The 24,785-nt window shown below is 36.7% G+C and overlaps 1 protein-coding gene across 1 annotated transcript in view; it reads right to left on the reverse strand.

Moving 5' to 3' along the window:
- Window positions 1-12,976: 12,976 nt before the first annotated feature.
- Window positions 12,977-24,785, reverse strand: part of ZNF804A (zinc finger protein 804A) — a 347,922-nt gene continuing 336,113 nt past the window's right edge. The window contains exons 3-4 of the mRNA XM_068967017.1: window positions 17,916-18,046; window positions 12,977-16,211 (exon numbers count right to left, since the gene is read on the reverse strand). Coding sequence (XP_068823118.1) covers window positions 12,977-16,211; window positions 17,916-18,046 — 3,366 coding nt within the window. The remainder of the gene's footprint in view (window positions 16,212-17,915; window positions 18,047-24,785) is intronic.

The raw sequence follows: 24,785 nt of genomic DNA on the forward strand, positions 1-24,785 counted from the left end.
AGGTTCAGTCCCTAGGTTGGGCAGATCCCCTAGAGAAGGAAATGGTAACCCAATCTATTGTTCTTGCCTGGAAAATCCCATGGCTAGAGGAGCCTGACGGGCTACAGTCCATGGGGTTGCAAAGAGTTGGACACAACTCAGCAACTGAGAAGGCATGCACACATGAATAAATGAAAGGATATTGCCGTAGGCATTTGGCTTAGTGAGCAATGGTGCCTTTGAGTGAAGGAAAATTAGTTGCTTTCTCTGTAGCAATGTAGCCCATGCTAGGTCTAGGGAAGGGGACAGAATCCACAGGGCTGCCAGATGGTGAGCTAGGTTTTAGGCATACGCAACACCTCAGAACAAATTGCACGGCCGTTTACTGAAGCCTCTAAATCAGACTATAGAGCACACATAAGGAAGTAACTACTGGCTAGCTTGCTCTCTCCTCTTTTGATCTCACCGCATCTCATTCCAGTTACCTCTAACTACCCCCTCCATCTTCTCTTCTCCTTGTAACTCAGTGAACCTCTCTGAGTGTCCCTCAATGTGGAGAAACTTTTCATCTTTAACCTAGATGTTTTATCATTGGTGCTGTATAGATGGAGAAGTCTAGAGGCTACTGTAAAAACAAAACTGAAGACCAGAAGCAGGAGGCTTAAATCCAAAGCCTGAAAACATTAGAGAACTCTTGAATTCAGGGAACATTAAGCAATAGGAGCTCATCAAATGCCTTCATACCTACACTGAAACCAAGCTCCACCCAAGGGCCAACAAGTTCCAAAACAAGACATATCACTCAAATTCTCCAGCAACACAGGAACACTCCCCTGAGCTTCAATATACAGGCAGCTCAAAATTATTCCAAAACTTTGATGTCTCATAACCCATCACTGGTCACTCCACTGCACTCCAGAGAGAAGAAACCCAGCTCCACCCACCAGAACTCCAACACAAGCCTCCCTAACCAGGAAACCTTGACAAGCCACTGATAGAACCCCACCCACAGTGAGGAAGCTCCATAATAAAGAGAACTCCACAAATTACCAGAATATAAAAAGACCACCCCAAACGCAGCAATATAACCAAGATGAAGAGACAGAGGAATACTCAGCAGGTAAAGGAACAGGAGAGTTGCCCACCAAACCAAACAAAAGAGGAAGAAGCAGGGAATCTACCTGAGAAGGAATTCCGAATATTGATAGTGAAAATGATCCAAAATCTTGAAATCAAAATGGAATCACAGATAAATAGCCTAGAGACAAGGATTGAGAAGATGCAAGAAAGGTTTAACAAGGACCTAGAAGAAATAAAAAAGAGTCAAAATATAATGCATAACGCAATAAATGAGATCAGAAACACTCTGGAGGCAACAAATAGTAGAATAACGGAGGCAGAAGATAGGATTAGTGAAATAGAAGATAGAATGGTAGAAATAAATGAATCAGAGAGGAAACAAGAAAAATGAATTAAAAGAAACGAGGACAATCTCAGAGACCTCCAGGACAATATGAAACGCTCCAACATTCGAATTATAGGAGTCCCAGAAGAAGAAGACAGAAAGAAAGATCATGAGAAAATCCTTGAGGAGATAATAGTTGAAAACTTCCCTAAAATGGGGAAGGAAATAATCACCCAAGTCCAAGAAACACAGAGATTTCCAAATAGGATAAACCCAAGGCGAAACACCCCAAGACACATATTAATTAAATTAACAAAGATCAAACACAAAGAACAAATATTAAAAGCAGCAAGGGAAAAACAACAAATAACACACAAGGGGATTCCCATAAGGATAACAGCTGATCTTTCAATAGAAACTCTTCAGGCCAGGAGGGAATGGCAAGACATACTTAAAGTGATGAAAGACAATAACCTACAGCCCAGATTACTGTACCCAGCAAGGATCTCATTCAAATACGAAGGAGAAATCAAAAGCTTTACAGACAAGCAAAAGCTGAGAGAATTCAGCACCACCAAACCAGCTCTCCAACAAATTCTAAAGGATATTCTCTAGACAGGAAACACGAAAAAGGTGTATAAACCCGAACCCAATACAATAAAGTAAATGGTAACTGGATCATACTTATCAATAATTACCTTAAACGTAAATGGGTTGAACGCCCCAACCAAAAGGCAAAGACTGGCCGAATGGATACAAAAACAAGACCCCTCTATATGCTGCTTACAAGAGACCCACCTCAAAACAAGGGACACATACAGACTGAAAGTGAAGGGCTGGAAAAAGATATACCACGCAAATAGAGACCAAAAGAAAGCAGGAGTGGCAATACTCATATCTGATAAAATAGACTTTAAAACAAAGGCTGTGAAAAGAGACAAAGAAGGCCATTACATAATGATCAAAGGATCAAACCAAGAAGAAGATATAACAATTATAAATATATATGCACCCAATATAGGAGCACCGCAATATGTAAGACAAATGCTAACAAGTATGAAAGGGGAAATCAACAATAACACAATAATAGTGGGAGACTTTAATACCCCACTCACACCTATGGAGAGATCAACTAAACAGAAAATCAACAAAGAAACGCAAACTTTAAATGATACATTAGATCAATTAGACATAATTGATATCTATAGGACATTTCACCCCAAAACAATGAATTTCACCTTTTTTTCAAGTGCTCATGGAACCTTCTCCAGGATAGATCACATCCTGGGCCATAAATCTAAACTTGATAAATTCAAAAAAATCGAAATCATTCCAAGCATCTTTTCTGACCATAATGCATTAAGATTAGATCTCAATTACAGGAGAAAAACTACTAAAAATTCCAACATATGGAGGTTGAACAACATACTTCTGAAAAACCAACAAATCACAGAAGAAATCAAAAAAGAAATCAAAATATGCATAGAAACTAATGAAAATGAAAACACAACAACCCAAAACCTGTGGGACACTATAAAAGCAGTGCTAAGAGGAAAGTTCATAGCAATACAGGCATACCTCAAGAAACAAGAAAAAAGTCAAATAAATGACCTAACTCTACAACTAAAGCAACTAGAAAAGGAAGAATTGGAAAACCCCAGAGTTAGTAGAAGGAAAGAAATCTTAAAAATTAGGGCAGAAATAAATGCTAAAGAAACAAAAGAGACCATAGCAAAAATCAACAAGGCCAAAAGCTGGTTCTTTGAAAGGATAAATAAAATTGACAAACCACTAGCCAGACTCATCAAGAAGCAAAGACAGAAAAATCAAATCAATAAAATTAGAAATGAAAATGGAGAGATCACAACAGACAACACAGAAATACAAAGGATCATAAGAGACTACTATCAGCAGTTGTATGACAATAAAATGGACAACGTGGAAGAAATGGACAAATTCTTAGAAAAGTACAATTTTCCAAAACTGAACCAGGAAGAAATAGAAAATCTTAACAGACCCATCACAAGCACGGAATTTGAAACTGTAATCAGAAATCTTCCAGCAAACAAAAGCCCAGGTCCAGACGGCTTCACAGCTGAATTCTACCAAAAATTTCGAGAAGAGCTAACACCTATCCTACTCAAACTCTTCCAGAAAATTGCAGAGGAAGGTAAACTTCCAAACTCATTCTATGAGGCCACCATCACCCTAATACCAAAACCTGACAAAGATGTCACAAAAAAAGAAAACTACAGGCCAATATCACTGATGAACATAGATGCAAAAATCCTCAACAAAATTCTAGCAATCAGAATCCAACAACACATTAAAAAGATCATACACCATGACCAAGTGGGCTTTATCCCAGGGATGCAAGGATTCTTCAATATCCGCAAATCAATCAATGTAATTCACCACATTAACAAATTGAAAAATAAAAACCATATGATTATCTCAATAGATGCAGAGAAGGCCTTTGACAAAATTCAACATCCATTTATGATAAAAACGCTCCAGAAAGCAGGAATAGAAGGAACATACCTCAACATAATAAAAGCTATATATGACAAACCCACAGCAAACATTATCCTCAATGGTGAAAAATTGAAAGCATTTCCCCTAAAGTCAGGAACAAGACAAGGGTGTCCACTTTCACCGCTACTATTCAGCATAGTTCTGGAAGTTTTGGCCACAGCAATCAGAGCAGAAAAAGAAATAAAAGGAATCCAAATTCGAAAAGAAGAAGTAAAACTCTCACTGTTTGCAGATGACATGATCCTCTACATGGAAAACCCTAAAGACTCCACCAGAAAATTACTAGAGCTCATCAATGAATATAGTAAAGTTGCAGGATATAAAATCAACACACAGAAATCCCTTGCATTCCTATACACTAATAATGAGAAAGTAGAAAAAGAAATTAAGGAAACAATTCCATTCACCATTGCAACGAAAAGAATAAAATACTTAGGAATATATCTACCCAAAGAAACTAAAGACCTATATATAGAAAACTATAAAACACTGATGAAAGAAATCAAAGAGGACACTAATAGATGGAGAAATATACCATGTTCATGGGTCGGAAGAATCAATATAGTGAAAATGAGTATACTACCCAAAGCAATTTACAAATTCAATGCAATCCCTATCAAGCTACCAGCCATATTTTTCACAGAACTAGAACAAATAATTTCAAGATTTGTATGGAAATACAAAAAACCTCGAATTGCCAAAGCAATCTTGAGAAAGAAGAATGGAACTGGAGGAATCAACTTGCCTGACTTCAGGCTCTACTACAAAGCCACAGTCATCAAAACAGTATGGTACTGGCACAAAGACAGATATATAGATCAATGGAACAAAATAGAAAGCCCAGAGATAAATCCACTCACATATGGACAACTTATCTTTGACAAAGGAGGCAAGAATATACAATGGAGTAAAGACAATCTCTTTAACAAGTGGTGCTGGGAAAACTGGTCAACCACTTGTAAAATAATGAAACTAGATCACTTTCTAACACCGCACACAAAAATAAACTCAAAATGGATTAAAGATCTAAATGTAAGACCAGAAACTATAAAACTCCTAGAGGAGAACATAGGCAAAACACTCTCCGACATAAATCACAGCAGGATCCTCTATGATCCACCTCCCAGAATTCTGGAAATAAAAGCAAAAATAAACAAATGGGATCTAATTAAACTTAAAAGCTTCTGCACAACAAAGGAAAATATACGCAAGGTGAAAAGACAGCCTTCTGAATGGGAGAAAATAATAGCAAATGAAGCAACTGACAAACAACTAATCTCAAAAATATACAAGCAACTTATGCAGCTCAATTCCAGAAAAATAAACGACCCAATCAAAAAATGGGCCAAAGAACTAAATAGACATTTCTCCAAAGAAGACATACGGATGGCTAACAAACACATGAAAAGATGCTCAACATCACTCATTATCAGAGAAATGCAAATCAAAACCACAATGAGGTACCACTTCACACCAGTCAGAATGGCTGCGATCCAAAAATCTGCAAGCAATAAATGCTGGAGAGGGTGTGGAGAAAAGGGAACCCTCCTACACTGTTGGTGGGAATGCAAACTAGTACAGCCACTATGGAGAACAGTGTGGAGATTCCTTAAAAAATTGCAAATAGAACTACCTTATGACCCAGCAGTCCCACTGCTGGGCATACACACCGAGGAAACCAGAATTGAAAGAGACACATGTACCCCAACGTTCATCGCAGCACTGTTTATAATAGCCAGGACATGGAAACAACCTAGATGTCCATCAGCAGATGAATGGATAAGAAAGCTTTGGTACATGTACACAATGGAGTATTACTCAGCCATTAAAAAGAATTCATTTGAATCAGTTCTGATGAGATGGATGAAACTGGAGCCGATTATACAGAGTGAAGTAAGCCAGAAAGAAAAACACCAATACAGTATACTAACACATATATATGGAATTTAGAAAGATGGCAATGACGACCCTGTATGCAAGACAGGAAAAAAGACACAGCGGTGTATAACGGACTTTTGGACTCAGAGGGAGAGGGAGAGGGTGCGATGATTTGGGAGAATGGCATTCTATCATGTATACTATCATGTAAGAATTGAATCGCCAGTCTATGTCTGATGCAGGATACAGCATGCTTGGGGCTGGTGCATGGGGATGACCCACAGAGATGTTATGGGGAGGGAGGTGGGAGGGGGGTTCATGTTTGGGAACACATGTAGGAATTAAAGATTTTAAAATTAAAAAAAAAAAAAAAAGACTTGGACCTCAACTAATAACCTAAGTAAGCCTTAAACCTTTACTATTTTATTTGTAAGAGAAAGTAAACAGCTTATTAGAAAGCATCCCTGGTGGCAACTTTCACTCGCAAGGACAATGGCTCAGCTAGGCAAATAAACAGAGGGGAAAAAATGTAAAAACAAAAATAGAATTGGAAAACACAGTACAGTGGGGTGGGGGGAAGGCATTGGTAAATATAAATCAACACATGTTGACAGAGCACACTTTGTGTAGCTCAATATAAGATTTTGCCTGTCAGCTTCTTTTACTGGATTTGAATATCTGAGTAGTAGTATGTTCTCATTTATTTATACCAATATCTAGTTTTGTGTCTGACAAGATATGTTAATGTCTAGTGACAAGTACAAATAGAAAGATGACAAATATGTAGAAGGTTGTGCTTTCTTCCAAGGACAGGAAAAGTATTCAAATCATGCTTTCATGATTGCTTACTTCTATTTTAAATAATTCAAAATTCCATTAAAAATAAGTTCTTCATTCTAAGTGGTGTTTTGAAACCCTAATTATTTTGGAAAAATATATTTTAACTTAGACTTATGACTGATTTAGGACCAGCTTGGAGTAGAAATGGGTAACAGTTCTGGAACTTTGCAATACAATCTGCATAGCTTTTAATTACATTCTTCCAACTCATTTAAAAAATTTATTGAGTGTTTACTATGCATCAAATGCACTTGGACTTAAGGAACTCTTAATCCAGTACATTTCAATAAGAAGACAATATATTGAGCACTGAGAATACTTCATAACAATATCTGAGCACAAAAATTCCAGGTGAAGATAGAGGATGGGAGGGTAACACGTGGAGACAGCCAAAATCTGGGTAAGAATCCCTTAAAAAAAACTGACACAAATTGTTGCTCATTAGTAGTTAGCCAAGTGAAGAGAAACAGGCAGGAAGGCACTGCAGGACAACAGAACCTGCTCACACAAACTTGAAGATGATTGTAGAGTGATTAGCCTAGATGAATTCTGGAATGGATGATGCTAAGTAGGAAAGCTAGCACCTGCTTCCCCAAGGATTTTATGTGACATACTAAGAACCTTGAGGAGGAGGCAATGGCAATCCACTCCAGTACTCTTGCCTGGAAAATCCCATGGATAGAGGAGCCTGGTAGGCTGCAGTCCATGTGGTCGCTAGGAGTTGGATACGACTGAGCGACTTCACTTTCACGTTTCACTTTTATGCACTGGAGAAGGAAATGGCAACCCATTCCAGTGTTCTTGCCTGGAGAATCCCAGGGACAGGGGAGCCTGATGGGCTGCCGTCTTTGGGGTCGCACAGAGTCGGACACGACTGAAGCAACTTAGCAGAAGAACTTTGATGTTTATCTTGAGAATAATTGAGAACTCAAAGTAGAGGAGAGTCATAATACGATTTTGCTGTGCTCATGTGCTCAGTTGTGTCCGACTCTGTGTGACCTCATGGACTGTAGTTCATCAAGCTCTTCTGTCCATGGGATTCCTCAGGCAAGAATACTGGAGTGGGTGCATCTTCCCAACCAGGGATTGAACCCATAACTCCTGTGGCTACTGTATTGCAGGCAGATTTTTTACTCACTGAGCCATCAGAGAAGCCCAAAAATTGGAGCCCTGGCAGCAATGGGGGACAGAGTGTATGAATGGAAAATTGGGAAAAGAGACATTAATTTATAAAAGCGATTCAGCTATGAACTACTAGGACTAGAACTATATAGAATATACTAGTGAGAAGTATCTGAGAAAAACTTAAGGAAACAAAGCATAAGTCTTCATTGATTGACTTTATATGGACATACTAACACCCTGGCTTCTGACTTGGAACAGTTTTCATTTATTATAATAACATTCACAGAGCTTTGGAACACAGGACAAATAATAGGTTCAAGTGGTACCTATAATGGAAGATCATGGATTTGAGTTATGGGTTCAAAATACATAGCAGATATGTAGGTTGAGATGTCTGTGCACATGTTATACAGGGCTTCAACACTTGATATGCAAATGTCTGAGAGAGAGGAGGGAGGGAGACAGAAAAATTGTACTAGTTGTGGATGAGTTTCCTTGTTTCCTTCCTGTCATACAATGTGAGTTCTTTGTTATTTGGCTACAGTAGTTACTTGTTACTTTCCATGTTAAGGTTTTATTCTCTTCAGTATACCCCAAATCACTCTTCTTTATGATAACAAAAGCTGTTAGCGATTCCTATAAATAGCAGACCAGATATAAGTGAGTAAGAGATTGGTTCAGTTCAGTCACTCAGGTATGTCCAACTCTTTGAGACCCCATGAACTTGTAACATGCCAGGCTTCCTTGTCCATCACCAACTCCCAGCACTTACTCAGATTCATGTCCATGGAGTCAGTGATGCCATCCAACCATCCCATCCTCTTGTCATCCCCTTCTTTACCCACCTTCGATCTTTCCCAGCATCAGGGTCTTTTCAGATGAGTCAGATCTTCACATTAGGTAGCCAAAGTGTTGGAGCTTCAGCTTTAGCAACAGTCCTTCCATTGAATATTCAGGACTGACTTCCTTTAAGATTGACTGGTTTGATCTCCTTGCAGTCCAAGGGATCCTCAAGACTCTTCTCCAACACCACAGTACAAAAACATCTATTCTTCAGCGCTCAGCTTTCTCTATAGTCCAACTCTCACATCCATATATGACTACTGGAAAAACCATAGCTTTTACTAGACGGACTTTTCTTGGCAAAGTAATGTCTCTGCTTTTTAATATGCTGTCTGTGTTGGTCATAGCATTTCTACCAAGGAAAAAGCATATTTTATTGTCATGGCTACAGTCACCATCTGCAGTAAATTTGGAGTCCCCCCAAATAAAGTCTGTCACTATTTCCATTGTTTCCCCAACTATTTGCCATGAAGTGATGGGACCAGATGCCATGATCTTAGTTTTCTGACTATTGAGTTTTAATCCAACTTTTTCACTCTCGTCTTTCAATTTCACCAAGAGTCTCTCTAGCTCTTCTTTGCTTTCTGCTCTAAGAGTGGTGTCATCTGCATATCTGAGGTTATTCATATTTCTTCTGGCAGTGTTGATTCCAGGTTGTGCTTCATCCAGCCTACCATTTTGCATGATGTATTCTGCATATAAGCTAAATTAACATGGTGACAATATACTGCCTTGATGAACTCCTTCCCCAGTTTGGAACTGGTCTGTGGTTCCATCTCCAATTCTAACTGTTGCTTCTTGGTCTGCACACAGATTTCTGAAGAGACAGGTCATGTGGTCTGGTATTTCCATCTCTTTAAGAATTTTCTATAGTTTGTTGTGATCCACACAGTCAAAGCCTTTGGTGTAGTCAATAAAAGAGAAGTAGACGGTTTTCTGGAACTCTTGTGCTTTTTCGATGACCCAATGGATGTTGGGAATTTGATCTCTGGTTCCTCTGCCTTTTCTAAATCCAGCTTGAACATGTAGAAGTTCATAGTTCAAGTACTGTTGAAGCCTGGCTTGGAGAGTTTTGAGTATTGCTTTGCCAGCGTGTGAGATGAGTGCAATTTTATGATAGTTTGAGCACTCTTTGGCATTGCCTTTTTTTGCGATTGGAATGAAAACTGACCTTTTCCAGTCCTAAGGCCCCTGCTGAGTTTTCCAAATCTGCTGGCACATTGAGTGCAGCACTCTCACAGCATCATCCTTTAGGATTTGAAATATCTCGACTGGAATTCCATTACCTTCACTAGCTTAGTTCATAGTGATGCTTCCTAAGGCCCAGTTACCTTCTCATTCCAGAATGTCTTGCTCTAGGTGAGTGAACACACCATTATGGTTATCTGGGTCATGAAGATCTTTTTTGTATAGTTCTTCTGTGTATTCTTGCCACCTCTTCTTAATATCTTCTGCTTCTTTTAGGTTCAAACAATTTCTGTCCTTAATTGTGTCCATCTTTGCATGAAATGTTCCTTGCGTGAAATGAAAACATTTCATCTTGCATGAAATGTTTGCATGAAATGAAAAGAGATGGTGTTAGAATAAAATTTCCCAATCAGATAGAATGTAAAGTAATTTATACCTGGATGGGACTGGTATTTTGGCTCCAGGATTTATGGACAAGCCATCAGACAGTGCCCAAACCTACTCCCAGAATATTGCTGCTATACTGGCTTGACTCCTGCCACCACTAATATGTGCTTGACTGGTAATCTTCTCATTGCTTCATTGCTTGACAAGTCCATGCTGACAAACCTGTGTAATTGCCTACTGATGACTGATCTTCAGTTGGCTTATAAGTCCCTTTATTTTGGAGTTGGTGTTATCAGAACAGATGAACAAGTGTGTCATTTTGAGTCCTGAGAGTATAACAAATGCCCAGACTATATAAGCAATATCTTATCAAAGATATCAAGTATCTAAATGACTTCTTAGTAGTGAGAATGGCTTCAACATACTCAGCTAACATTCGTTTGTTGTTCAGTCACTGGTATCCATGAAAACAAAGCAGTTTGTCTACCAAGGTGAGTTTCAATTAGTCTTAAGTGAGAACATTCCTCATCAAACTTTCTAGAAATATCTATTATATAGAAACTAAACATATATTCTGCTACAACAACTAAAGTTAGACTAACTAAATGTGTTATTTAACAAAAATAAATGTAAGTGAGCAACAGAATTGAAGACAAACTAAAAGGGTGATAATGGAGAAAGAAGCAGAGGATACCCACACAAATACAAATGATTTATATAGTGACATAAAGAAGGAAAAGATCAGAGGGAAAAATAACTAAAGAATAAGAACAAAAGGTAAGAGGTGAATGTGTGGGATGATTGTCAAAAGATGACAGAAAGAAAGGGAAAATCTGCATATTTTGAAGTGAAACACTTGGTTTGATTTTAAACAGCAGAAGCAACAATTCTGCTCTGTTATTAAAAACAAACTGGGTCAGCATTCCTCAGTAGATATTCCCATCTCTTAATATATTATCTTCAAAGATAGTTTCAGATATTTTGCTTGGGGAAAAAACACCCATTCCAATTTTAATTATCATTTTTAGAACATGTTATCTTAGAGTGTTTGAAATAAAATTTTTTCTCATTATTTTTCATTCATACTTGTCAATCACACAATCTTTCACAACCATTTTGCAGCAAAACCTTTAAATCAATGATTATTAGTGCACATAATAAAGGAAGTAGACAACAGATTTTTTTTTTCTCTCTTTTTTCTCTAGTTAAAGTAGAATTCAGTATATTAATCTGCTATGGGAATATATGCTTGCACTAAATATTTTTATGGTAACCCACTTTTTATAGAGAACTTATGAAATAGTGTTTCTTCAGTGCAGGCTCACTTAAAAGTTGTGCTCCCTTTAAATGGACTCATTTGGCCTCTCTTTTCCTTGGATTCATTGCTATTGCTAGGCTACCATAATCCTTCATTGTTTGCCCTTAGTGAGTTGAATTTTCTCTATCAGGCAAGTAGAATTTGTCTTAACAAGTGGCATGCACTGGGGCATGTACACATTAGAAAACTGTCATGGGAAGTGTGATATTCTCTATTTTTCTATTAAATAATTATATTCTTGAGTACACATAGAAGCAGCATTTGAGTGAATGAAAATGCAGAGGTCATTAAAAATAGAACAGAATCTGGAACAGTAATGTGAAGACTTTCTAATTGTTCCTAGGTGATTTGGAAATATGATAGAAACATGTCTACTAGAAAGATTTGCAGAAGGAAAAGCTATTTATTTACTTCTTTTCCCACTTCCAGATTCTCAGTTAAGAATACATCCAGGTTGTGTTTACTCCATTCTTCACAAGATGTTATATAATGGTTAGTGATTAATTAAACTTATTCCTTAATCCATGCCAACATTCTTATATATGTATATTTCCTGCAATAATTAAAAATAAACACAATACATTTGGTAATTTTCGACATACAAAAATGTCATAAGAACTTATATTGGTTATCTATGTCTTATCTACTAGTACTGTTTTATAGTCCCGGGAAGAATACTAAATGCTTTGCATATTGTAGTTATTTGCTTCCACTCCACCAAATACTAACATTACTTTAACAAGAATTTCCATGGCTCTTTATATAGTTCAAGCGTTCATGAAATATACTAAACTCTGAGTATATGCAACATTATGAAAAACAGAAAAGCAAAAAGACTTGTTATACTTATTCTGAAAGACAGTATTATAGTATAAGTACCGATAGAGTGGCAAAGATGCTTTGCTGAGCCTCTAAGGTTCAGAGAGGTCAATAAACAAGAGGAAGCAATATAAACTCGAAATCTATTGTTACTATACAATCCCCAGTGAAAACCAACTAAAAACAAGGGTTTGATTTACTTAAATATTTAACAAAAATTTATTGCAAGAGATATTTTTCACTGAATTTACAGTTTCAGGGAACATGGTACAAAACATAGTGCCATCAGCTTTGTCTAAACATTAAATAGGTGCAAATACACAAAGATTAAAAAAAATGAAGGGCATACTTTACAACATAAATTACAGTACTATAAATATATTTTATATACATTATACATACTCTTAAGACATCATTTTGATATACAGCATAGATTATATTGATTTTCAAACTATTCAGTGCCTTAATAATATTATATATCAGAAGCTTAAGAATTTATTTGCATCATTACACTTATAGTAAGTGATTTCATATCAATGAAGCCATATTTTTACTAGTTTATTTCCACCATTTAAATAGGCTATTATCCACTTAATGAGCATTAACACATATGGCAGTAGTTTTCACATGGATATTTTCTTTCCCTCTCATGGTGATGACTAGAATAGGGGCTGCAGTGGGATGACTGTAGGGTGCGGGGAGAGCAGCGAAGGGAAGAGGGCATGGGGCAAAGGTGGGAAAGCAAGATGGCTAGGATGAAGGACTGAAGCTGGAATGATTGGCACCTGAGGAGGAGCAACAAAAGTTGGCTGACTCCCAGGACAAAGCCTCGGGCCTATTGGTCCTACTGAGATCTGAGGTAATGATGTTCTGGCGAGAGCTGGGACCTGGGACAGAAACTGTTGGTGTGGTTGAAGCACTTTGAAGGTTCCTGCAGCTGCCGCTGCCGCTGCGGCTGCAGCAGCTGCCGCATGCTGTTGTAAAACAGTGTGGTGGATAGTAGTGACAGAGGTAGAGCACAGGGGCTGCTGCAAAGGCAAAGGCTGCAAAGGTGTGCTGGGGGGTGCGAGGGCGGCTGGAGGAGAAGTGAACTTGACCTTGTTGGCCAGCATGTTTGGTGGTATGATGTGCTGGTATACTTCACATGGTAGATTTTTGAACTTGTCATGGTTTTCTATTGGAATCAATAATGCCTGTTCTGGTAAAGCTAGTGGAGCTAGGATCTGCTCTGTTGTTACAAAGGTATGGCCACTGACATGTGCTTCTTTGAATGGCAATGGTGGTTGTGCATTAAGGATTCCTGAATTAAAACACAGCCACTCCGTTGATGCCTCATTCATCTTGCCTTGTGGAAGGGCTTCAGCCAGTTCATAATGACAAAGGTATGATTTAGGTTGTGACTGTCTAAAGTTCCTTTCAATATTAGGCACCTTGAAAGGAATTTGCTTTTCACTGACATTTGTATCCTCACTTCTTTCTTTGTGTTCAAGCAAGGTACTGTCTATTTCTCCTTTTGCTGGGGCACTAACTGTATAGGCTGATGTGGTGGGTTCACTGGAAATCTCTGACAGTTCACCAGAAGTGGTCTCCATTACAATTTGCTTAGTTTCATCATTGGTTTCAGAAGGAAGAGGGCTGCTGGTGGGCAAAGCCAGTTTATTTTCTGCTTGGTCTAGTTGTTCTGAGTACCTTTGGACGTCTGCAGTTTCCTGTGCCTTTACTTCTTCTTTTCCGTCTTCACTTATTATTTTACCCTGGTGATGTAAGGAAGAATTGACTTTCTTGGGATAATCTGTTTTCTCTTTGAGTTCCAAAGCTTCAAAACCCATGTGGAATCGATTTCTTTTTCTCCTCTGTTTCCTCTTAGGTTTGCAAGGAGCAGAAGCACGACGTGACCTCAAGAATTCTTCTGGTAGATAATTTTGTCGATTTAAACTTTCGTCTGAAGAATAAGAATATGAATGTTGTCTACGTTTTCGATGGCATCTTTCTGATTCATTAATGAGAGAATTATAGCCTCTTTTAACAGCCTGGCTCTGATTCATGCATTTCATTTCATTCTGAAGAACTAGGCATCTGTGATCATGACTACAGCTGGACATTTTAGCTTTCCAACTACAGTATGTTCTGGAATATGTTAAATTACGTTTTGCAGAATGTATCATTGTTGAATTGGATTGTCCATTTAAGACAACTGAGCTGTTTTTACAGTAGTTTTTAGAACTGATGATATTATTGTATTCAGTGTTCCAGGTTTTACATGATTCTTCATTTTCACTGAAGTATATGGATGTAGATTTGGGCCTTTTATCAGGTAATTGCTGTGAGTCCAATAGTTGTTCTGCAGCTAAATACTGTTTTTCTGAAATTGTTTCCAGTAGATTTTTCCTAGTTGTATCAGTGTAACTATTTTCTGTTTCCATTTTGAAACGAGTTTCTGATTCTTTGGTTTTCTCTCCATAATTATGGTGACGTAACTTTCTTTTTTTCTTTCTTCTACTTTTATGGAACCAGCATTCATGAGTATTTTTCAATCTTATTTTGCTGTATTTCCCATCTAGAGCATCTGGCTTTATCTGATTTTTAGTAAAAGTATATTTTTTTGTTTTTCTGATCCTACAGGAAATATTTTTATACCTCTGAACCATTCTCTCATTTTTTCCAGAATCACAGCTATTGGAGACAGTATCATCACTCAAATGAGAAATGACTTGGGTATGTCCATTAGTGCTACCTCCAATTTCATAATCAGTGAATCCTGCCATAGATGTATCCTTGCAATCCAAAACTGGGTTCTTGTAAATTTCTTCTCCCTTCTGCTGAGAAGAAAGATCACTTAAGGGTAGTTTATTTTTATCTAGCTTGTTGTTTAATTTTGTGGACTTGAAATCAAAACAGAGAGGATTACAGCTATAGGAAATTGATGGTTGAGTGGTGGTATATGTCAGCATTTCTGATGGCCACTGAAGAACTGTGGATCCATCTTTGTTAAGTATGGGTATAAATGGCTCACATGGTCTTTTATATAAATCTTTTTTTTTATGTAAGGTTATATTATCCTCTTCAGAATTTACAGGGGTCAACACGTCCAGACCGTGATTTTTATTTTCAACTTCAATCGTGGATGTCACATTACCCTTAACAGTTTCCTTGATGGTAGCCTGCAAAGACACATTGTCATTAGCCATATCAAGAACTATGGATTTATTTCCCAGCAATTCAGAAGTGTTACCATTTATAGGTATGTCTTCATTAATAAGAATATCTTCTGGTGAAATCTGATCTGCTGAAGGGACTGAAATTTGACAATTATCTGCATCAGATGATGAAGGGAGCTGAAACTGGCAAAATGGAGGTAATAATAATGGATCTTTTTCACTAGAAACTTCTTTCATCACTTGAGTTTTAGTAGTTTCTTTGTCAGTGCACATTCCCTCTGGTGGATGCAAAGAGTTTGCTTTCTCCACGGAATTCAAAAGCACATCTGTTGGTGAAGATAGTTGAAGATGACAAGCACCCGGGACAAATCTACTTTTTCTGCTAAATCCTTTTTCCGCAGAGGCATCATCATTGTATTCAGAGAAGGCTGCAGCTGAGGACTCCAGTTTCACGGATGCTTTCTTTGGAAATGCAAAAGAAAAGCCAGTTTTGTGTCTGTGAATCCCCTGGGCTTGATCTTCAAGTTGGTTATTTTTGGCCATATAACTCCTTGTGTTTTCTGGATCTGCAGCAAGAGTGGTAACATCTTTAGCCTTCTCTTGGCTATGAATCAAAGTGCATTTAAAATCTTCCTGGTTATTAACTGAGTCCACAACAGCTCTTTGGGAAATTTCATTACAATTTTCTCTCACAGTAACAGTCGTTGACTTGAACATAGGACCGCTTCCAGGAGCGCTACAGAAAGAAACAAAAATATGTTTTCAGATAAGGCACTTTTGAGGAAAAACAAGCATTTACATCTTAGAAATGTCATCATAAGATTTCTTTCAAGTTCTTAAATCTTTGTAAGATAATTACATTCATGTAGTGCAATTGACTTCCATAGTATCGCAATTTAATTTAGTTATTGGATATTGTTTGGGACCGTTTGGAGATGACCTCTTGAAGTTACTTTTACAGCTACTAACAGCAATGGTCAAAGACTTTTAGCCAGTGTTTCTAGAATAAAAATGTTTCTTTACCCCCATCAGTGACACTTTGGAATATATAATTCTCTTAAGAAATACTTTTAATTCACAAATACTTAATATCATTGGTCCTATATGGAGAATATGAAGGAAGTTAAAACAAAAACTCTCAGTCATGATGTAAACAAGACTGGGAATTCAGTTTCAACAATTCAACCAATGCTCATCGAGTGTCTATCAAGACTCAGTGATATGCTCAATGAGAGCTTTAAGTCTTTTGGAATTGCCATTCTTAATAGTTAAAAATTATCCTGAAGTTATTCTTTATACCATTATATAGAATAAATATGGGTTGTGTTTTCCATTTATTTGGCATCACAGGATACCATAAATAGTGAGTTTTTATAAAAAAGAACTATACTGTCCGGCACATAAAGAACTAACTAAATATCATCTTTGCCCCAAGAGAATCATGCTGTGCAGAATTTCCCCTGCTTTTCTAAAATGTTAGTTTCTGAGAAGTAATAAATGGTCTCTAATTTTTTAATCAAATAGTTTCTTTAAACTTTAACACAATGTACTGGTTCATTGTCTTGTATGACAGAAAGAAACATCACTAATTCTTAATTTGCATCTCATTAGAGGCACCAAATTATTGGGAAAAATGTGTGCGTGTGTGTAAGGTGAAATATGTACTGTATGCTAAGAAAAGTAACTTAGATAAGAAGTTTTGCTTCTTCTGTACATGTCTTATTATCAAGTCTATTTCTCTTAAAATATTATACTTTACATTTGCAAAGGCTACTTATAGGACATTAAATTACATATGTACTATAATAGTCTGAAATGTAAACTTGCACTTGTATAATTTTTCATTTTTTACTGCACAGAATAAAAATACCTGGTTGGTATAACTGAACAGCAGTTATGTTTGGTATTAACAGTTCACTATAGGATTCCAGATATATTTATACTTTACTTTGACTTTTAAAATCTGACATCTCAAACAATGTTTTCATATGTCATTATTCCCTAACACTATTTCTCTTTCTCCTTCCATATGTATTCTTAAAGATCATTTCAAATAAAAGTTCTCTAAATTTTCAATTAAAAAATTACTTCCTCTTAGAACTCTACTTATAACAAGGGCTATGAGATGGTGCTTAAACCTTTTCTTCAATCAAATGTTTTGAATTTCACTGAGATAGAATGGCTTTCTATTAACACAACTTGATTAATGATATAAAATTAATTTTTAGAAACTAAAGTTGCAGCAATTTGGCTTTTTATTGAAATGTACATTAAACAGGTGTTTGCCTAAATCTCAAATTCAGTTTACTGTTCACAGGACACAGAAAGTTATGAAAATGTGATTGTCTTATTCTGGGTACAGAAATAAATATATTTGTGTCCTTTATTCATTGCCTTTTTTGTCATCATATTTTAAGAAAACATTTTACTGCACACTCACCATACAGTTTCCTTTCTTAGCTCAGCCAGCTTGTGCAGGCGTTGGAGTGCCTTTTCCTGTTTTCTTTCATCTTTCCTGGATTTAGATGCTACATTTCGAGCAAATTCCCTTTGTTTCAGTTCTTTGAGCCTCTATTAAAAAATATGAAAATGATTAATAGCATTTGAGTCTATAGTAACGTCAAAGTCACTATTATTGTTATTGAAATTTTCTAATGCATCATCTTTGATCTCATCTAAGGAAAGTACAGCATTTGTGACAATCTACTTCTAACAAGATATGTTCTTGCATTTTTGGCTTGTAAAAAAAGTGCCAAAACACATCATTACATGGTATTAAAAGGTATACCTATGCCTTAATAAACTGGAAAGTTTATCTTTGCTTATTGATTGTTGCCTGCCAAGGCTCCCTGCCTAATTCAGATGAAGTGTTGGAGTCTTGTGCATGTATGTGTGCTAAGTCACTTTAGTCGTGTCCGACTCTGTGCCACCCTATGGTCTGTAGTCCCCCAGGTTCCTCTGTTCATGGGCTTCTCCAAGCGGAATACTAGAGTGGGTTGCCATATTTTCCTCCAGGGGATTGTCTCAACTCAGGGATTGAACCTGTATCTCTTATGACTCCTGCATTGGCAGGCAAGTTCTTTACCACTAGCACCATCTGCGAAGCTGTTAGAGTCTTAAAAAAACAAACAAACAAACAAAAAAAAAACCCCACCTAACTAATTTTTTAAAACAAATCCAATTAGCTTGTGTATTTTAGTTATGTGTAATAAATTCCATCATTTTAAGATTTGTATTAGAGTACAGCTGCTTTATAATATTGTGTCACTTTCTACTGTGCAGGAAAATTAATCAGCCATTTGTATACATATGTCCCCTCTTTTTTGGATTTCCTTCCTATTTAGGTCACCAAAGAGCAGTAAGTAGTTTCTTGTGCTATATGATAGGTTCTCTTTAGTTATCTTTTTATACATAGCAATGTGTATGTATCAATTCCAATCTCCCAATTCATCCTTTCTTGGCGTCTTACATTTGTTCTCTATGTCTGTATCTCTATTTCTGCTGGTATGCTCTATATTAGAAAGGTATCTGATCTTTTTCTTATTTTCTAAGAAGAGTAAATGTCTTACATGAATCTACAAGGCAAATTCCCACTAATAATGTGATTTAAAATAATCCCATCCCTCAAATATCAGGAATATTTTTCAAATAACTCAAGATCTAGGAAGAAAATTAACAGTATTATTGTGAAAATTCTTTTTACATTGAGCATATGTTTCATCCTTATTAAAGGAGCTGAGGTTTGGGATTGAAGGACAGAAAAATAACATGTCAAGTTGAATAGAACTGATAAATAGCCATGTATGTGGCATTATTTAAGAGATACCAAAGCGGTCCCATGCCTCAGATATTTTCACTATAGTCTTTCACAGAAACAGTATACAGCCATTAAAAACTTTAAAAAAATTTTTTTAAGTGCTGTATTTTACTGTGGAATTCATGTTATGCCATCATGACACATCAGAGTCTTAAAATACAAATTTAAGAGAATAAAGCATATACTAATCACATTTCCATGAAGTGACTGAACAAAAACTTTTGAGATAATTTGCATTGACATATTTGTGGAGTTTATTTAGAGCTGAATTTAAATAAAATAAAGACCATGACATAAATGTCTAACTTGTGCTGCAGCTGCTGCTGCTGCATCACTTCAGTCGCGTCCGACTGAAGCCCACCAGGCTCCGCCGTCCCTGGGGTTCTCCAGGCAAGAACACTGGAATGGGTTGCCATTTCCTTCTCCAATGCGTGAAAAGTGAAAGTGAAGTCATTCAGTCAAGTCCAACTCCTAGCGACCCCATGGACTGCAGCCTACCGGGCTCCTCCGTTCATGGGATTTTCCAGGCAAGGGTACTAGAGTGGAGTGCCATTCATAAAAGTAAAATTTTGATATATTATCACATTGATATAACAAAAGTAGCTGCAATTTTATAACACAGATTCAACCATTTATTGTTTTTGAAAATATGTAGAATTAGAGTATAATAGGGCAAGAAAGTTTTAATTCTAAATTTTAAATGTTCATGGTCTTGGTTATCTCTGTCTCCTAAAATCTTGAGGTCAAATCAAAATTCATTCAACAACTTATTGATCATCAGCCGTGGTTACTCTGTTAAATAGGCTAGGATATTTTTAAAAAGGTAAAAGATATGTTTTTACCTTTATCTGGTGTGTTCGTGTCTGTGTATGTTTGTGACTGTATGTGTGGACAAGTGAGTGTATATTTACATACGTTTCACAAAAATAGGGAGAAAAGGCACACAGGAAAAGATAATGGCAATCAGTGGTTGAGGAAATCTTTTTGTGACCTATGAAGACAGTACAGGGGTGCACCCAAAATCCCTGGTCAGGCTCCTGAGAAAAGCCACACCTGATCTGGGTTTTAAAGGATGCAAAAAAATGAAGAAGAAGGGTTGAATGTTGGAAGTGGGAGGATATTTCAGGGGAAATAAAACAGTTTTGTATAACACAGAATAAGAGCATGCAGATTCTGAAAAAATGCATGATTTAAAGAAGCATGGCTACAGCAGATTGTATGTGTGGAAGTAGCAAGACTTAATGAATTATAAGGTCCAACCATTTCCTGGGGGACCCTGTCTAACATATGACTTAATGTGACTATAGAAAACATTAAGGGGAGTTTAAACAATTCAATGTCACAATAGGATTTTATTTTTATTTTGTTTTGCCATGATACAATTTTCATTTTATTAAGATTCTTTTGGCATCGGTATGCATGAAATTTTGCCATGGAGTAAAATTAAAGACAAAGTGACCAATAAATAGAATTTTACAATGAACCAGCTAAAAACATTAAAAACCTTTTCTAAAGGAGTTGCAGTGGAGAGAAAAAGTAGAATTAGTGATTTATTGGGTATGCATAATTGAATGACCTGAAGGATATGCATTACCTTTACTGAGAAATAACACCTGCCATTTTAACAAACAGACAGTCAATCAAGAGAGGGTTTGGGTTAGGAGGAGGGGGCTAAGAGAGAATTTGAAGAAAACAGAAGATAAATTCTCTAAAATAAACATTTTAAAAATCAAAGTGCCAAGTGAAATAGAGCAAGAATGCTGCAATATCAATGAAAGAACTAACAACTAACATTCAAAGTTTTTAAGTTCTATTTATATATAGCAATATTTTAGCAATCAGACATAATTTTTCCTACTAGATCCTTCAGGAAGCTGTTACAATTAAGAAAAATAGATGACTATTTTTAATAAAATTTTTAGAATAAGTGTTAATTTCTGTTATATATGTTTTCTATATATATATATATATATATATATATATATATATGCAAGTTAAAAGTATAATGCTTGTAACAAAAAGTAAAGCTTCTCTAAAGCAAATGAAATTGTGAGGAATCCCTTGTTTACAGTTTCAAATTAACCATTATGATTTTACTTAATCCATTTCTACTGATATAATAATTAAATATCAAGGAGTCTGTCAATTTTCAAATGCCAGAACAGTTGTGGTATAGCTGTGAAATAACTGAGTGATTGACATGGCAGAATCAGCTCCTAAATGGTGATTTAGAGAAGAATGCAAATGTTGTTTTTGTATTGCAGAGGTTGTCAGTTCAGTTCAGTTGAGTCACTCAGTATGTTTGAATCTTTGCGACCCCATGGACTGCAGCATGCCAGGCCTCCCTGTCCATCACCAACTTCCTAGCTTGCTCAAACTCATGTCCATTAAGTTGGTGATGCCACCCAACCATCTCATCCTCTGTCGTCCCCTTCTCCTCCTGCCTTCAATCTTTCCCAGCATCAGGTTCTTTTCAAATGAGTCAGCTCTTCACATCAGGTGGCCAAAATATTGGAGTTTCAGCATCAGCATCAGTTTTTCCAATGAATATTCAGGACTGATTTCCTTTAGGAAGGACTGGTTGGATCCACCAAATTACATTCAAGTGTTCCTATTGATCTCAATCTCCCTCTATATACATAAAATTTTTCTTATCTCGGTGATAGCCTTGCTAATATCAAGGTAAATAAACGAATAATATTTAGGGACTACTTAGTTGTAGAGGTTATATATGCTGTGTGTGCTCAGTCACGTCCGACTCTTTCTGACCCTATGGACTGTAGCCTGCCAGGTTCCTCTGTCCACAGGATTCTCTGGGAAAGAATACTAGGAGTGGGTTGCCGTTTCCTTCTGTAGGGGATCTTCATGACCAGAGATCAGCTTGGAGTTTCATCCATCTTCTGCATTGGCAGGCAGATTATTTCACCACTGAGCCAACTGGGAAACTGCAGAGGTTATAGGTCTGGCCAAATACTTTGGTCAGTTTTAGGATAGAATTTATCAGTCTTTATAGCCTTTCTTGCATTTTTCTGCAGCAAAATAAAGTCCTACATAATATTTTATAACTACAAGAGTAATTTTGAAAGGTAAAAAAATAGAAACCAAGTGAATTCTTCTGAGAATGCCAAATGGAAAGAAAACTTAAGTTCCACACAAAGGAATATACAAGATTATACCAGTGAGGCTTATGGAAATATCAATGTTATTTCAAAAGCTTCCTCAACAATTTATTGAGAATCACTCCTAAAAAATTCTTGGTGATAAATGTCAAGACAGGAATGACAGTCAGCAAGAATTAGAAAATTAAAAGTATGTTAAAAGGAATTGGTGGGTGGATGTGGTCTGTCTACTACATTGCAAAACAAATTGTAATGTATGCTCACATATAATTCAACATATACTTTGAAAATATGCACTAAAGAAAGAAAAAACAGAAATCAATATTCTTTGGTTATAATACCATCTCAGAGGCTTTATTCTACTTTCCCACTGATTTACTTCTCTTAGTCTATAGAGAAACAGAATGTCACGAGGGCAACACAAGGTCATTAATCCTCAGATATGGTCTCAGGAAAACCCATGGAGTTGGATGGTTGGGAAAGTTATAACAATCCTGGCCTCAAGTTAGTGATGGTGTTTAGAGAGTGGCAAAGTTTTAATCAATGTGAGAAACAGAGAAAAAGCAAGAGAGAGAAAAATAGCACTTAAAAGACTCATCAGTTTCTGTGCAAACATTTAGATAAATTACATTGTTTTACAATTGCAAACCAAACTTTCATGAACATTCTTATATGTATATTGTGTACACCTGTCTAATTACACCCAAAAGACAGGTTCCTACAAGAAACACTAAAATAAAAGATCAAAATGCACTTTTTGAGATTTTCCAAACCACTGTACATAGCCTTATACCATCATTGTACTGCTCCCAACAGTATATGAGAATATATACCTTATCCAATACTGGGCAGCATCCCTCAAAATTTGTTTAATTTAGAGGGATGACAGACAATAAGTAATATATTATATATATTATGATATACTTATTGACAGTCAATAAGTGATATATGATTTAATGTTTTGCTATAATTCATTTGCTTACTAGGAAGTAGAAATATTTTTACATACATATCAGCCACCTGTATTTCATTTAAAATTAATACTATTCCTTAAAATTTATTACACAGTATTATATACATTACTTTGAAAATAAGCATGAAAGCAAACAGAGCTAGCCTTATTATCCATATTTAGAGATGACAAAACTAAAGTCAAGCAAATTTTAGACTTGTTCACAGTTGTGTGCAAGTGGTAGAACCGAACTGGAATCAGGATTTCCAGGAAAATTTCATATGATTTATCTCCTATGTTTATTCTACAATATGTTATTCAAGATGCCTAACTCTTTAGGTCAGGTTCATTGGGATATATTGCAAATATTCATTTATCTTTCAGCAAATACTTCTTGAATGCCCATTACCTGTCAGCTGTTATTCTAAACACTGTTGATATATCTGTGACAAAGGAGGATAAAAGCTCTGTTTGATGCATGAATTTTTTGTCATAGTTGAGAGAAATGTACATTAAAATTTATAAATAAGTCAGTTGTAAAGTACAGTAGATAGTGAAAAGTGCTATGGATGAAATGAATTTAAGCTGAGGGTGTAGGAAGTAAGGGCTTCCCAGGTGGCTCAGATGGTAAAAAATCAGCATGCAATGGGAGAGACCTGCATTCGATCCCTGGGTTGGGAAGATCCCCTAGAGGAGGGCATGGCAACCCACTCTAGTATTCTTGCCTGGAGAATCCCCATGGACAGAGGAGCCTGGCAGGCTACAATCCATGGGGCCACAATTTCAAATAGAGTGATTAGAGAAGGTTTTTTATCAGGCTTATTCTCTATTTCTGTTTAAAAAATTACCACAAATTTAACAGCTATAAACGGCATGCATGATTATCTCCATATTTCTGTAGATGAATATGCCTGTTCTGTGCTCAATCAAGTTGTTGATCAAGATGTTTTCTCATCTGGAGACTTGTGTTGGAAAAAAATCATCTCACAACCTCCCTAAGGTTGTTGGTAGAGTTAATTTCCTTGTGTTTGTGGGACTGAGAACCCCAGCTTCATACTGGCTGTGAGCCAGGGCTACTCTGGTTAACACTCTGCCCACTCTGCTGGTAACAGAAATCAACACTGAGTCCCCAAGATGACATTGTCCCCTGGAGTGATCAGCCATTAGCTGGTGGCAGGTTAATTACACTGGGCAGCATCCTTCCAAGAAAAGAAAAAGGCAGTAGTTTGGCTCTTCCTGCAATGACATTTACTCTGGATATGAACTTACCTTCCCTGTAACACTTCTGGCAAAGCTACAGTCTATGTGGACTTCTTTGGTTGTCCAGTGGTTAAGAATCTGCCTTGTAATGCAGGGTATGCAGGTTTAATCCCTGGCTGGGGAACTAAGATCCCACATACTGCAGAGCAACTAAGCCTGTGC

Source organism: Capricornis sumatraensis, chromosome 3 (genome assembly GCF_032405125.1).
Source record: "Capricornis sumatraensis isolate serow.1 chromosome 3, serow.2, whole genome shotgun sequence".
Lineage (NCBI taxonomy): Eukaryota > Metazoa > Chordata > Mammalia > Artiodactyla > Bovidae > Capricornis > Capricornis sumatraensis.